This window comes from Anas platyrhynchos, chromosome 2, assembly GCF_047663525.1.
Source record: "Anas platyrhynchos isolate ZD024472 breed Pekin duck chromosome 2, IASCAAS_PekinDuck_T2T, whole genome shotgun sequence".
NCBI classification, from domain to species: Eukaryota; Metazoa; Chordata; class Aves; order Anseriformes; family Anatidae; genus Anas; species Anas platyrhynchos.
The window spans coordinates 159,259,957-159,273,891 of NC_092588.1; the positions used below are offsets into that span (position 1 = coordinate 159,259,957).

The 13,935-nt window shown below is 71.4% G+C and overlaps 1 protein-coding gene across 1 annotated transcript in view; it reads left to right on the plus strand.

Annotated features, from left to right (window-relative positions):
- The window catches only part of LOC119715861 (SCO-spondin-like), a 35,155-nt gene that overhangs the window by 17,309 nt on the left and 3,911 nt on the right, over positions 1 to 13,935 (plus strand). The window contains exons 55-92 of the mRNA XM_072033977.1: positions 110 to 274; positions 355 to 607; positions 705 to 751; positions 857 to 1,027; positions 1,593 to 1,724; positions 1,969 to 2,114; positions 2,192 to 2,286; positions 2,357 to 2,409; positions 2,995 to 3,162; positions 3,239 to 3,409; positions 3,481 to 3,560; positions 3,646 to 3,815; positions 4,357 to 4,403; positions 4,489 to 4,689; positions 4,775 to 4,945; positions 5,076 to 5,258; positions 5,622 to 5,709; positions 5,838 to 6,061; positions 6,649 to 6,801; positions 7,454 to 7,620; positions 7,847 to 8,007; positions 8,120 to 8,340; positions 8,460 to 8,501; positions 8,653 to 8,826; positions 8,946 to 9,155; positions 9,318 to 9,485; positions 9,569 to 9,700; positions 9,811 to 10,051; positions 10,141 to 10,293; positions 10,876 to 10,922; positions 11,044 to 11,232; positions 11,306 to 11,452; positions 11,599 to 11,729; positions 11,952 to 12,076; positions 12,163 to 12,209; positions 12,333 to 12,575; positions 12,647 to 12,808; positions 13,765 to 13,881. Of these exons, the coding sequence (XP_071890078.1) occupies positions 110 to 274; positions 355 to 607; positions 705 to 751; positions 857 to 1,027; positions 1,593 to 1,724; positions 1,969 to 2,114; positions 2,192 to 2,286; positions 2,357 to 2,409; positions 2,995 to 3,162; positions 3,239 to 3,409; positions 3,481 to 3,560; positions 3,646 to 3,815; positions 4,357 to 4,403; positions 4,489 to 4,689; positions 4,775 to 4,945; positions 5,076 to 5,258; positions 5,622 to 5,709; positions 5,838 to 6,061; positions 6,649 to 6,801; positions 7,454 to 7,620; positions 7,847 to 8,007; positions 8,120 to 8,340; positions 8,460 to 8,501; positions 8,653 to 8,826; positions 8,946 to 9,155; positions 9,318 to 9,485; positions 9,569 to 9,700; positions 9,811 to 10,051; positions 10,141 to 10,293; positions 10,876 to 10,922; positions 11,044 to 11,232; positions 11,306 to 11,452; positions 11,599 to 11,729; positions 11,952 to 12,076; positions 12,163 to 12,209; positions 12,333 to 12,575; positions 12,647 to 12,808; positions 13,765 to 13,881 (5,595 nt within the window). The remainder of the gene's footprint in view (positions 1 to 109; positions 275 to 354; positions 608 to 704; positions 752 to 856; positions 1,028 to 1,592; positions 1,725 to 1,968; positions 2,115 to 2,191; positions 2,287 to 2,356; positions 2,410 to 2,994; positions 3,163 to 3,238; positions 3,410 to 3,480; positions 3,561 to 3,645; positions 3,816 to 4,356; positions 4,404 to 4,488; positions 4,690 to 4,774; positions 4,946 to 5,075; positions 5,259 to 5,621; positions 5,710 to 5,837; positions 6,062 to 6,648; positions 6,802 to 7,453; positions 7,621 to 7,846; positions 8,008 to 8,119; positions 8,341 to 8,459; positions 8,502 to 8,652; positions 8,827 to 8,945; positions 9,156 to 9,317; positions 9,486 to 9,568; positions 9,701 to 9,810; positions 10,052 to 10,140; positions 10,294 to 10,875; positions 10,923 to 11,043; positions 11,233 to 11,305; positions 11,453 to 11,598; positions 11,730 to 11,951; positions 12,077 to 12,162; positions 12,210 to 12,332; positions 12,576 to 12,646; positions 12,809 to 13,764; positions 13,882 to 13,935) is intronic.

The following is a 13,935-nucleotide window of genomic DNA, read 5'->3' on the forward strand; positions in this document are numbered from 1 at the left end:
CACCAGGGCCATGGGTCTGGGGGAGGCTGGACCCACCAGGGAGCCCCTGCTGCAGGTGGGGGTCCCGGGATGTTTGGTGAGGGGGGGTCACGAGCCCGTCTCCCCGCAGTGGCAGGTGTCTGGATGCCCTGGTCCTCCTGGTCCGAGTGCTCGGCTCCCTGCGACGCCGGCGTGCAGACGCGCAGCCGGGCCTGCACCCCCCCTGCCTTTGGGGGGGCCGAATGCGAGGGCCCCCTCCTCCAAACCCGCGACTGCAACCCCCAGCCTTGTGGAGGTGCGTGCACGGCGGGATGCGGGGCTGTGGCTCCGGGGGGGGGGGCTGATACCAAGCCCTGCTGCCCGCTGTCCCCGCAGCGCAGTGCCCCGGCACCATGCGGTACCACACGGCCGAGGAGTGCCGGAGCCGGGGGGGGCCCTGCCCACGGCTGTGCCGGGACCTGGAGCCCGGCGTGGTGTGTGCCGCGCGCTGCCAGCCCGGCTGCCACTGCCCCGCCGGGCTCCTGCTGCAGGACGGGAGCTGCGTGCCACCCGAACGCTGCCCCTGCCACCACCGCGGCCACCTCTACCAGCCCGGTGACACCGCCACCCTCGACGCCTGCAACAACTGGTGGGGGTCACACCAGGGATGGGGTCTGGGAGGGGTCCTGGGGGGCCCAGCGCTGCTTTCCGCCCCCCCCTCTTTGCTCACATCCCCTCTCGTGCAGCACCTGTATGGCCGGGGAGATGGTGTGCGGCACGGAGCCCTGCCCAGGTACCAACCCAGAGGGGGCAACAGTGGGTGAGGGGGGGCCCCGGTGCCTCCTGGTGCTGGGGGCTGAGGGTGGGGGGGTGCAACGAGTCCCCAAAACCCCCCCAGTGCCCTGCAGCTGGAGCAGCTGGACGGCCTGGAGCTCCTGCAGCCGCAGCTGCGACGTGGGGACGCGGCGGCGCTACCGGGTCCCTGGGGTGCCCCCCCCGGCCGAGGGGGGCCCCCCCTGCCAGGGACCCAGCATGGAGGTGGAATTCTGCAGCCTGCAGCCCTGCCGGGGTGAGCAGCCCCCGGCACCCAGGACCCTGGGGTGGGGGGTCCCCAGGGGGGTGCCATGGGGAGGGGGTCCCCTTTGGGGTGTCCCCTTTGGGGTGTCCCCAGGGGGGTGTCCCTGGGAAGGGTGCCATGGGGTGGGTGTCCACAGGGGGTGTCCCTGGATGGGTATCCTGGGGGGTCTGTTCCCAGGGTGGGTGTCCCCCAGTGGGTGTCCCTGGGGAGGGTGTCCCAGGGATGTGTGCCCCCCCCCGGGTGGGTGTTTTGGGGTGGGTGTCCCTTGTGTGGGTGGCTTCGGTGTTGATGTCCCTGGGGTGTCCCTGGGGTGGGTGCCCCCAGAGGGAAGCCCCCAGGGTTGGTGCTCCCGGGTGGGTGTCCCTTGGGGGTGGGTGTCCCTGGGGTGGCTTCTCTGGGGTGGGTAACCCTAGAGAGGACGCCCCCCAGGACACTTGTCCATGGGATGGGTGCCCCAGGTGGGTGTCTCCTGGGGGTGTCCCTGTTGGGGGGTGCTCCCCGGGGGGGGGGGGGGTACAGGACCGGGCAGCACCCCAAGCCTCCCCCACGTACGCAGGGGCCGTGGCGCCGTGGGGGCCGTGGTCGGGGTGCTCGGTGCCCTGCGGGGGCGGCTACAGGAACCGCACGCGGGGGGGCTCCCCCCTGCGCGGCCTCGAGTTCAGCACCTGCAACCCCGCGCCCTGCCCTGGTGAGCCCCGTCTGTCCGTCCGTCCGTCCGTCTGTCTGTCCATCTGTCCACCCCAGCACCCCACCCTCATGTCACTTGTCACCCCACCCCGTGCTGCGGCACACCCCGGCGCACCCCGGCGCACCCCACAGGCGTTGTGGGGGCGCAGAGCCGTGTCCCCCCACCCTGCCACCACCCCCCACACCATGACACCCCCCCACAGTGCTGGGGGGTGCTCAGGGGGTGTCTGTGCCCCCCCTTCCAGGCGAGGAGCCGGGTGTCTGCCCCCCCGGCAAGCAGTGGCAGCCGTGCGCCCACGTCCCGGCCTCGTGCGCGGAGCTGAGCGCGGCCCCCGCGGCCGGTGGGCGCTGCCACCCCGGCTGCTCCTGCCCCCCGGGGGCCCTGCTGCTGGTGAGAGGGGACGGGGAGGTGGGGACGGGGTTGGTGGGGACCCCCCCAGCGCCATATCCCGGTGCCACATCCTACAGAATGACGAGTGCGTGGCGGAGGAGGAATGTCCCTGTGCCACGGACGGCGCACTCTACATGCCCGGGGACACCGTGCCCCGGGGCTGCCAGAACTGGTCAGTGCCCATTTGGGGGGGGGGTCCCGGCTGCTGCTGCCCCCCACAAACCTTCACCCTCTGTCCCCAGCTCCTGCATTGCTGGCCGGGTCACCAACTGCTCCCAGGTGGCTTGTGGTGACGGTAAGACCCCCGCCAGCCCCTGCCGTGTCCCCCGCGCGTGGGGTGGCTGCGGGGACAGCCCCAACCCTGCCCTGGTGGCCCTCTGGGGACACGTCCCTGCTGTCCCCTGAGGCTGGTGGCACTTGGAGGGGTGTTCCCCAAAATGGAGGGGTGTGCCCAAAATGAGGGGATGTGCCCAAAATGGAGGGATGTGCCCAAAAGGGAAGGTCTGCCCCAAAGTGGAGGGGAGGGGGGAATCTGTCCCCAAAAGGGAGGGATGTGCCCCAAATTTGGGGGAGATGTATCCCAAACTGGGGGAGAGGGGGGAATCTACCCCAAAAGGAAGGGATGTGCCTCAAAAAATAGGGATGTGCCCAAAATGGGGGGATGTGCTCAAAAGGGAAGGTCTGCCCCAAAATGGAGGGGAGGGGCGAATCTGTCCCCAAAAGGGAGGGATGTGCCCCAAACTGGGGGCGAGGGGGGAATCTGCCCCAAAAAGGAAGAATGTGCCCCAAAATGGGGACACCTGCCCTGAGGCGAGCTCCGGGCTGCACCAGCGCCCCCAAACCTCCTGGGGCCCACTCTGATGCCCCCTACCCGGGGCAGAGGGTGAGCCCCAGACCCCCTGGACCCCCTGGACCCCCTGGAGCGAGTGCTCGGCCTCCTGCGGGCCGGGCCAGCAGCGCCGCTACCGCTTCTGCGCCCCGCACCCCGGGGCACCCTGCTCCGAGCCACAGTCCCAGGAGCACCCCTGCCTACTGCAGCCCTGTGCCTGTGAGTAGCCCCCCCCGGGGGGCTGGGGTCCTTGGGGGGCCATGCCGGGTGCTGAGCAGCCCCCCCTGTGCCGCAGGGCCGGGCGGCTGGAGCCCCTGGAGCCCCTGGAGCGGCTGCAGCCGGAGCTGCGGGGCCGGCGTGCGCAGCCGGAGCCGTGCCTGCTCCAACCCCACACCCCAGGGCCACGGAGACTTCTGCGAGGGCCCCCCCGTGCAGCTGGAGCCCTGCGGCACCCAGGAGTGCCCCGGTGAGCTGGGGGGCTGGGGGGACGTGGGGGACATGGCGGTGTCCCGTGCTGATGTCCCCATCCTGCTGCAGCTCCCGACTGCGCCGCGGTGCCGGGCTCGGTGTTCAGCCCCTGCGGCCCCCCCTGTCCCCGCTCCTGTGATGACATCTCGGTGAGCCCAGACCCCCCCATCCAACATCCCCTGAGCCCCCCAACCCCGCCGGTGTCCCCAGCCCCCTGACCTCTGCGGGTCCCAGCACTGTGCCTGGCGCTGCCAGCCCGGCTGCTACTGCACCGGGGGCGCGCTGCTGGACGCGGCGGGCACGGCGTGCGTGGCCCCCGAGAACTGCTCCTGCCTCGACCTCCGCACCGGGCAGCGGCACCGGCCCGGCCACAGCGAGCCCCGAGGGGACGGCTGCAACAACTGGTCAGCGGGGATGGGATGGGATGGGGTGGCGGGGGCACCCGAGGGGCCCGACTGCCCTGTCCCATCCCCATCCCCATCCCCATCCCCATCCCATCCCATCCCCATCCCATCCCCATCCCCATCCCATCCCATCCCCATCCCATCCCCATCCCCATCCCATCCCATCCCCATCCCCATCCCCATCCCCATCCCATCCCATTCCATCCCATCCCATCCCATCCCATCCCATCCCATCCCATCCCATCCCCATCCCCATCCCCATCCCATCCCCATCCCCATCCCCATCCCCATCCCCATCCCCATCCCCATCCCCATCCCATCCCCATCCCCATCCCCATCCCATCCCCACCCCATCCCCATCCCATCCCCATCCCCATCCCCATCCCATCCCCATCCCCATCCCATCCCATCCCATCCCCATCCCCATCCCCATCCCCATCCCCATCCCCATCCCATCCCCATCCCCATCCCCATCCCATCCCATCCCATCCCATTAATCCCATTAATCCCATCCCATCCCCATCACTGCTCTGCCCCACAGCACCTGCACCCGGGGGAAGCTGCTCTGCACCGGCGTGCCCTGCCCTGGTGGGTGCCCCACACGGGGCGAGGGATGGGGACGGGGCTGTCCCCATGCAAGGGACACCACAAACACCCCCCCCTCACCCCGCAGTGCCCGGCGGCTGGTGCGAGTGGTCCCCGTGGACGCCGTGCTCAAGGACGTGCGGTGAGGAGACCTCCACGCGGCACCGCGCCTGCTCCTGCCCCACACCGCAGCAGGGGGGTCCAGGCTGCCCCGGGGGGCAGGAGGGGCTCGGGGCCACCGGGACCCAGCTGCAGCGCAAGGAGTGCCCCAACGCCCCCCCGTGCCCCGGTGGGTGTCGTGGTGGGGGGTGCAGGGGACATGGTGCGGGGTGACCCCGTGGCTCAGCACCCACCTCTCTCTCTCCTGCTCGCAGAGGACGGGGTCTGGGGCTCCTGGGGGCCATGGTCACCGTGTGGGGGCTGCGGGGGGCTGGCTCTGCGCACCCGCTCCTGCTCCGGACCCCCGGCACGCTCCGGTGGCCGGCCCTGTGCCGGCGAGGCGCGACAGAGCCGGCCCTGCCCACGGGGTGCCACCGGCTGCCAAGGTGAGTCCACAGGGCACCAGGGGGCACGGACCCCTCCCCAGAACCCCCTCCACCCCCTTCCTGGACCCCTGCGCGGTGGGGCCATGCGTGCCCCATCCCCGGCCCCCTGGGACGTGCCCGCTGCCCGCAGGGTGCGGCGGGGACTTGGTGGCCCTGTCCTGCGGCAAGCCTTGTCCCCGCTCCTGCTCGGACCTGCGGGAGGACACGGCCTGCCTGGACGGACCCCGCTGCCAGCCCGCCTGCGCCTGCCCCCCCGGCCGCCTGCTGCAGGACGGTGCCTGCGTCCCCCCCGAGCGCTGCCGCTGCCCACGGGGTGCGGGGATGAGGTGGAAAAGGGGGGAGGGCGCTGGGTGCCCCTGGATAGTGGGGATGGGTGCGGGGTGCACGGGGTGGCAGGGAGGGGGTACAGGGTGTAATAGGGTGTGGGGGTGGGTGTAGGGTGCTGGGGGGTTCTTGGGATGGGGTACAGGGCATAATAGGGTGATGGGGATGGGGTTCAGGGCATAATAGGGTGGTGGGGATGGGCTAGAGGGTGCAATGGGGTGACAGGATGGGGTACAGGGTGTTAATGGGGTGGCAGGGGCGCAGGAACAGGGATATGCCAAGGACACAGGGATGGCACAAGAGGTGCTGGGCAGGGTGGGGCTGGGGGCAAAAGCTGCGCCCCCCCCTGCAGGGACCCCCGAGGAGGGGAACTGGGACGGGGCCGACCCCGAGCAGGAGCTGCAGCCGGGTGAGACCTTGCAGAGACCCTGCCAGAACTGGTGAGTGCCCCCGACCCCACACCCAGCCCCGAAGGGGAACCCCACGGGGCCATCCCGCTGCATGGGGGTGGCACGTGAGGAGCCCCCCAACCAGCCCTGACCCCTGTCCCCGTCCCCCTATCCCCCAGCACGTGTGAGGCCGGGGCGCTGCGGTGCCGTGCCGACCCCGAGTGCCGCGTGGACGGGGGCTGGAGCCCGTGGGGGCCCTGGTCCCACTGCTCCCCTGGCTGCAGTGCCGGCACCCAGACATCCTCCCGGTACTGCAGCAACCCCGCACCGCAGCATGGGGGCCGGGGATGCCCCGGGCACAGCCAGCGCCAGCGGCCCTGCCCCGCCACCGAGGGGTGCCCAGGTGGGGACACCGGCACGGCTGGGGGGCACGGGGCACGTGGGGTGGGTGAACAGGGGGTATGGGGTGCACGAGGTGCGTGGGGTGCATGGGGTGGGTGCACGGGGTGCATGGGGTGCACAGGATGGCATAGGGTGTGCAGGGTGGCATGGGGAGGGGATGCCTGTAGGATGGTGTGTGGCACGATGTGGTGCCCTGCTGGGGGGTGCAGTGCCGTGCCATGCAGTGCTGTGTGGTGCTGTGCCATGCAGTGTGGTGCTGTGCCGTGCCGTGCCATGCAGTGAGGTGCTGTGCAGCGCGGTGCCATGCAGCACGGGGCTGTGCAGTGCCATGCTGTGCAGTTTGGTGCAGTGCCGTGCCGTGCCGTGCCATGAGCTGCTGGTCTTTGCCCCGTGGAGCTGCGTGGCACAGCGTGGTGCAGCGCAGTGCCACATGGTGCAGTGCAGTGCGGTGTGGGTGATCCAGCTGGGGCAGCACAGATCCTGCCCAGGGCTCTTTCCCCACGGGGTGTGGGTGCTGGTGCCACCGTGGGTGCTGGTCACATCCCTCGGGGTCCCCCCGTGCCCCACGTTGCTTCCCCTGTGCTGCAGAAGAGGAGCCGTGGGGCGAGTGGTCCCCGTGGGGGCCCTGCAGCGTTTCCTGCGGTGGGGGCGAGCAGCTCCGTCGGCGGGACTGCCCCCCTCCAGGGGGGTGCCCGGGGCTGGCCCTACAGAGCAAGACCTGCAACACCCACGTGTGTCGGGGTGAGTGCCCTGCCCTGCCCGGGGGGTCCTCGGGGTGGCACGGAGGGGACGGAGCAGTGTGGTGTGGGGGCTGGGGGTGGAGTTGTGTGGGGTGCGTAGGGTGGTGCGGGGTCCTTGGGGTGGCTTTAATGGGAAGGGGTGGCACGGAGTGGATGGGGTGGCATGGGGTGGATGGAGGGGCATGGGGTGACACACGGGATCCTTGGGGTGGCATTAATGGGAAGGGGTGGCACAGGGTGGATGGAGGGGCACGGGGTGGCACACGGGGTTCTTGGGGTGACACGGGGTGGATGGGGTGGCAAGGGGTCTATGGAGGGGCACAGGGTGGCACATGGGGTTCTCGGGGTGGCATTAATTGGAAGGTGTGGCAAGGGGTGGATGGAGGGGCACAGGGTGGCACAGGGTGGCACAGGGTGGCACAGGGTCCTTGGGGTGGCATGAATTCAGTGGGGTGTCATGGGGTGGATGGAGGGACATGGGGTGGCACATGGGGTCCTTGGGGTGGCACGGGGTGGATGGAGAGGCACAGGATGGCACCCCCAAACCACGTCCCTGCACACGAGCCGGGGCTGCGGCTGCTGGTGGGGTGGGGAGGGCGCAGCAGCTCCAGGACCCCCATGGCACAGCCGCCCTCACCCCCGTCCCCACGCAGAGGCGGGCTGCCCGGGGGGGCGGCTGTACCGCGAGTGCCAGCAGGGCGAGGGCTGCCCCTACAGCTGCGCCCACCTCGCCGGCCGCATCGCCTGCTTCCCCGGGGGGTGCCAGGAGGGCTGCCACTGCCCCGCCGGCACCCTGCTGCACCACGGGCAGTGCCTGCAGGTCAGTGCCCCCACCCCCGGGGGTCCCGTGCCCCTTCCCCTCCCCTAAAAGCCCCTGGCTGCATCCCCTGTGCTGCCTGCGCACCCATGGGTGCCTCGTAGTGTGGGCTTCTCCGGCTCCCCCTTCCCCTGGGGTGGTTGTGGAGTGGGTGCGCAGGGCTCTGGGTGCCCCCCGGTGCCATGGGGGCTCCCTGGGGCTGCGGGCACGATGCCGATGCCCTGTGCAGGAGTGTCCCTGCGTGCTGACGGCCGAGGTCCTGCGGGAGCTCCAGAACAGCTCCACGGACCCCCAGGAGACCCCCACCCTCCTGGGCACCCAGGGGCCGCCCCTGACGCTGGACCAGGAGGTGCCCCCCGGCAGCACCCTGCACTCCTCCTGCACCACCTGGTGAGCGCCGGGGGAGCCCTCCCCACGCACCCTGCTCCCCTCCCCGTCCCCCTCCCCATCCCGACCCCTTCCCCTGCCCCATCCCAGTCTCATCCAGCCCCTTCTCGCCCAGCACCTGCCTCCATGGCCAGCTGAACTGCTCGCAGCCCCTGTGCCCGCGGGACGGGGGCTTCACACCCTGGGGTCCCTGGAGCAGCTGCTCACGGAGCTGCGGGGGTCTGGGGGTGAGGACGCGGCAGAGGGGCTGCACCAACCCCCCCCCTGCCCAGGGGGGCCGCGACTGCGCCGGGCCCCGCTCCGACAGCAAGTACTGCCAGAGCCCCGAGTGCCCGGGTGGGTCACAGCCCCCTCCCCTCACCCTGATGGGGGTCCGGCTGCCCCATGGGGACCGGACCCATGTGGGCACGGGGCTGGGGGTGCGGGGGTGTCACCGCCTGCTCTGCTCCCTGCAGCCGTGGCCGCCCCCACAAAGGAGCCCAGCCCCGGTGTCCCAGGTGAGGGCTGTGCCATGGGGGGGGTCTCGCCCTGGGCATGGTGGGGGCCCCTTCATGGAGCTCCCACCCTGCCTGGGGGGGGCTTCTTGGAGCCTTGTGCTCCTGGCAAGCCCTGGCCCTGCTCCCAACCCTCCCCCCCCGTCCTGGGCAGGTGCTGAGGAAGAGGAGGGCTTCGGCCCCTGGTCCCCCTGGAGCCCCTGCTCCAAAACCTGCACCCGCCCCGAGCGCCCGGCCACCAAGAGCCGCGAGCGCCTCTGCAGCGGGGCCACCAACTGCAGCGGGGAGAGCTTCCAGGAGCAGCCCTGCAACCTGCCCCACTGCTCAGGTGGGGCCGGGGCCGTGCCCCCCTGCCCGGGGGCCGGGCACCATCCCCTGCGCCCCTGCCCAGCACCCAGCGGCGCAGCCACGGGTGGTGCCATGCCCCTTGTCCCCATGTCCCCACAGATGCCCCCCCGTGCCAGGGCGAGGACTGTGCTGGCCTGAACTGCTCGTGGACGCCGTGGGGGCCGTGGGCCGAGTGCTCCCGCAGCTGCGGCGTGGGGGTGCAGCAGCGCCTGCGTGCCTACAGCCCCCCCGGCACGGGGGGCCGATGGTGCCCAGGCATCCTCAGCGCCTACGTGCAGCGACGCTTCTGCAACCTCCAGGCTTGTAAAGGTGGGAGGGGGGTCCCCAGCACCCCAGGGAGGGTTCCCAGCACCCCAGGAAGGGTCCCCAGCACCCTGGGGGCTTTGCCTGGCCCTGGCTGGGCACCAGCCCCCATGGCACCTGATGGGTTTGACGCCCACCCCCTCGTGTTTCACCCCCCCCCGGTGGCAGTGGATGGCGCCTGGTCTGCTTGGAGCCCCTGGTCCCGCTGTGACAGGACGTGCGGGGGGGGCCGCGCCGTGCGCTCCCGCTCCTGCACCCGTCCCCCCCCAAAAAACGGGGGGCAGCGCTGCCCGGGAGAGCGGCACCACCTGCGGCTCTGCAACCCCCAGCCCTGCGGTATGGAGCCGGGGGGGACGAGGACGGGGATGGGGACAGGGATGGGGTCCCTGGTGCTGTGCTGATGGGTGCCCCCCTCCCAGGGGCCGGCTGCCCCCCCGGCATGGCCCTGGTGCCTTGTGCCAACCGCTGCCCGCGGCGCTGCGAGGACCTGCAGGAGGGCATCGCCTGCGGGGACGAGGAGCGCTGCGAGCCCGGCTGCCGCTGCCCCAACGGTGAGTGCTGGACTTGGGGGGGTGCCGGGGGGCAGAGCCTGGGCCCCCCAAGGTCTGTGGGGTGCCCAAGGTCTGTGGGGTGCCCCCGCACTGATGCCACCCACCCGCAGGCACGCTGGAGCAGGACGGGGGCTGCGTGCCCCCCGCGCACTGCGAGTGCACCGACGCCCAGGGCCACGGCTGGGTGCCGGGCAGCACCCACCACGACGGCTGCAACAACTGCACGTGCCGGGGGGGCCGCCTGCACTGCACCCACCTCCCCTGCCCGCCGCCCCCCTGCTCCTGGAGCCGCTGGTCCCGCTGGGCCCCCTGCAGCGTCACCTGTGGGGACGGCCAGCAGACGCGCTTCAGGTGGGGACGCGGCCCCCGGGACCCCGCAAGGTGGTGTCGGGGGGCTGCCACCCACGCGTTTCCCCCCCCCCCGCTTTGTCCCCCGGCAGGACCCCCACATCAGGCTCGTGGGATGAGGAGTGCCAAGGGGAGCACGCGGAGAGCCGGGGCTGCGCCGAGGGGCCCTGCCCGCCCCTGTGCCCCCAGGAGGGCTGGGAGAGGCGGCTGGGGGACACGTGGAGGCAGGGCGAGTGCCAGCAGTGGTCAGTGTCCTCGTGGGCAGGGGGCCGGGAGGGGCTGGGGCTGCTCCTGCACGAGCTGTCCCATGGGCACCCCCTGCCCTGTGGGCATCCCCTGTCCTGTGGGCACCCCCTGCCCCCATTGGAATACCCTACCCCATGGGTATCCCCTACCCCGTGGGCACCCTCTGCTCCATGGGCACCCCCTACCTCATGGACACCCCCTTCCCCCATAGCACCCCCTGTCCCTTGGGCACCCCCTGCCCCATGGGCATCCCCTGCCCCCATGGACACCCCATACCCCATGGGCACCCCCTACCCCATGGGCACCCCCTACCCCACGGGCATCCCCTGTCCTGTTGGCACCCTCTGCTCCACGGGCACCCCCTGTCCCTTGGGTACCCCCCGTCCCTTAGGCACCCCTTGCCCCATGGGCACCCCGTACCCCATGGGCACCCCTTCCCCCATGGTACCCCCTGTCCCATGGGCACCCTCTATTCCATGGGCACCCCCTGCCCCCATTGTCACCCCCTGTCTTGTGGGCACCCTCTGCTCCATGGGCACCCCCCTGCCCATGGCACCCACCCTCCCCGTCCCCTCCTGCAGCACCTGCACCCCGGAGGGCACGGTCTGCAGGGACACCCCCTGTGCCGGTGAGTTCTGCGCACCCCTGGGCGCAAAGCCCCAGCCCCCTGCCAGCCTCCCGGGGCCAGGCGGGGGGCGGAGGGGACAGAGGGACACGGTGCCCCGTGACGTGCCACCTCGCCATCCCAGGGCCCGAGCAGTGCACGTGGGGCGCGTGGAGCCCCTGTTCCCAGACCTGTGGCACCGGCCTGGCCACCCGGGAGGGTTCCTGCCCCTGCCCAACCCCCGGGACCCCCGGTGCCCCCTGCAACAACAGCACTGGGGTTGGTGCCAGCCTACGCCGGGAGCTGGAGCCTTGCTACCTGCAGCCCTGCCCAGGTAGGGGGGCGGGCAGGGGCAGGGGGCGGTGGGCTCGTCCCCAGCCCTCACCCTCGTCCCCTCTCTGCTCCAGACGAGTGCTCCTGGAGCCCCTGGAGCCCCTGGAGCCCCTGCTCCTGCAGCTCCCCGCTGCAGCACCGGCACCGGCACCGGCACGGCCCCGGCACCTGCGTGGGGCTGGACGGGGAGCTCCGCGACTGCGACACCTCGGGGTGCTCGGGTGAGGAGGGGGCTGCCGGGGACCCTCCTGTGCTGGCACTGCCCGGTGCCGTCACCCTCCCCAAACCCTCCCGTCCCTGCCTCCTGCCCTGCCCCTGCCCGTCCTGGTGCCTCCGGGGGTGTCCGAAGCGTCTCCTCTCCCCGCAGACGCCAGCTGTGAGCCCCCCTTCGAGTTCCAGCCCTGCGCCCCCCCCTGTGCCCGGCTCTGCTCCTCCCTGCAGCGCCCACAGCTCTGCCCGGCCCTGCCCCGCTGCCTGCCCGGCTGCTTCTGCCCCCAGGCAAGGGCAGGAAGGGGTGGCGGGATGGGTTTTGTGGGGTGGGGGCCACCCGGGTGGGCTCTGTGGGGTCAGGGAGGGCTTGGGAAGAGCCTGGTGCCCGCAGCGAGCCCTGGGTGCAAATGGATGGCTGCGGGGACATTGTGGGGACTTTATGGGGATGCTGCGTGGGGATGCTGAGGGCACACCCCATGTGCCCCCCTCCACATCCCCCTGTCCGGGCAGGGGCTGCTGGAGCAGCGCGGAGCCTGCGTGCCCCCCGAGCAGTGCGACTGCCTGCACACCAACGGCTCCAGCGGCCCCGTGGCCCTGCCTGCGGGGAGCAGCATCCTGCTGGGCTGCAAGAAGTGGTGAGAGGGGGCTGCTGGGGGGCTGGGAGTCGCCCCCACACATGGGGGGCCATGGGTGCTGGGGGTTCACCACCGTTTCCTCGCAGCGTGTGCCAGGACGGGGCCCTGCGGTGCAGCAGCGAGGGCTGCCAGGGTGAGTGTGCCCCCCAATACTGGGACGGGACCCCCAGCCCCATGGGCTGTGCCTGTGGTCCTATATCCCCTGTGGGGCACCCTGGGGGCTCCCACCCCCCCCAGCAGCTCCGTGTCCCCGCAGGGCTGCTCCCGCTGAGCCCCTGGTCGGAGTGGGGACCCTGCGGCCCCTGCCTGCCCCTGCCCGCGCCGCTCCTGCCCCAGTCCGAGGAGGCTCCGGGGGACCTCGTGCCCCAGGTTTCGCTGCAGCACCGCTACCGAGCCTGCCTGGACCCCGAAACCGGCCTGCCCTGGGCTGGCGATGCGGCTGCTTGCACGGCGGAGCTGCGCCAGGAACGGCTCTGCCCCGACCCCCACGTGTGCCAAGGTACCGGGGGTGCTGCGGGGTGAGGGGCTGAGGGGTCCCGGCTGCAGGTGGGTGACGCCCTCGTCCCGCAGAGCTCTGCCTCTGGAGCCCCTGGGGGCCCTGGGGGCCCTGCCAGCAGCCCTGCAGCGGGGGACAGCGCCTGCGACACCGACACCACCAGAACCCTGAGGGCAGCGGGCATTGCCCGGGGGCATGGTCCCAGAGCGAGAGCTGCAACACTGCTGTCTGCCCAGGTAATGCCCCCCTCCCATCCCATCCCATTAATCCCATTAATCCCATCCCCATCCCCATCCCCATCCCATCCCCATCCCCATCCCCATCCCCATCCCCATCCCATCCCCATCCCCATCCCCATCCCCATCCCCATCCCATCCCATTAATCCCATTAATCCCATTAATCCCATTAATCCCATCCCATCCCCACCCCATCCCCATCCCCATCCCCATCCCCATCCCATCCCCATCCCATCCCATCCCCATCGCCATCCCCATCCCCATCCCATCCCCATCCCATCCCATCCCCATCCCATCCCCATCCCCATCCCCATCCCATCCCATCCCATCCCCATCCCATCCCATCCCCATCCCATCCCATCCCATCCCCATCCCATCCCATCCCCATCCCATCCCATCCCATCCCCATCCCATCCCATCCCCATCCCATCCCCATCCCATCCCCATCCCCATCCCCATCCCATCCCATCCCATCCCATCCCCATCCCATCCCATCCCATCCCATCCCATCCCCATCCCATCCCATCCCATCCCCATCCCCATCCCCATCCCATCCCATCCCATCCCCATCCCATCCCATCCCCATCCCATCCCATCCCATCCCCATCCCATCCCATCCCATCCCCATCCCATCCCCATCCCATCCCATCCCCATCCCATCCCCATCCCCATCCCCATCCCATCCCCATCCCCATCCCCATCCCATCCCCATCCCCATCCCATCCCCATCCCCATCCCATCCCCATCCCCATCCCATCCCCATCCCCATCCCCATCCCCATCCCCATCCCATCCCCATCCCCATCCCCATCCCCATCCCCATCCCATCCCCATCCCCATCCCCATCCCCATCCCATCCCCATCCCCATCCCCATCCCATCCCATCCCACCCCCAGACCCCCACCCATCCGGGGGCTGCCCCCAGCCGCCCCCCAGCCCCCTGCTGCTGCCCCCAGGGGAGGTGTGCGAGGACCGGGGCAAGGCGCCCGCTGCCCCCTGTGCCAACGGCTGCCCCCGCGCCTGCACCGACCTCTGGCCCCACGTGGAGTGCGTGCAGGGGGGCTGCAAGCCAGGTACGGCCCCCCCACCCACACCTCCCTGCACCCTTCCCGCTGGGTGCTCGCGGC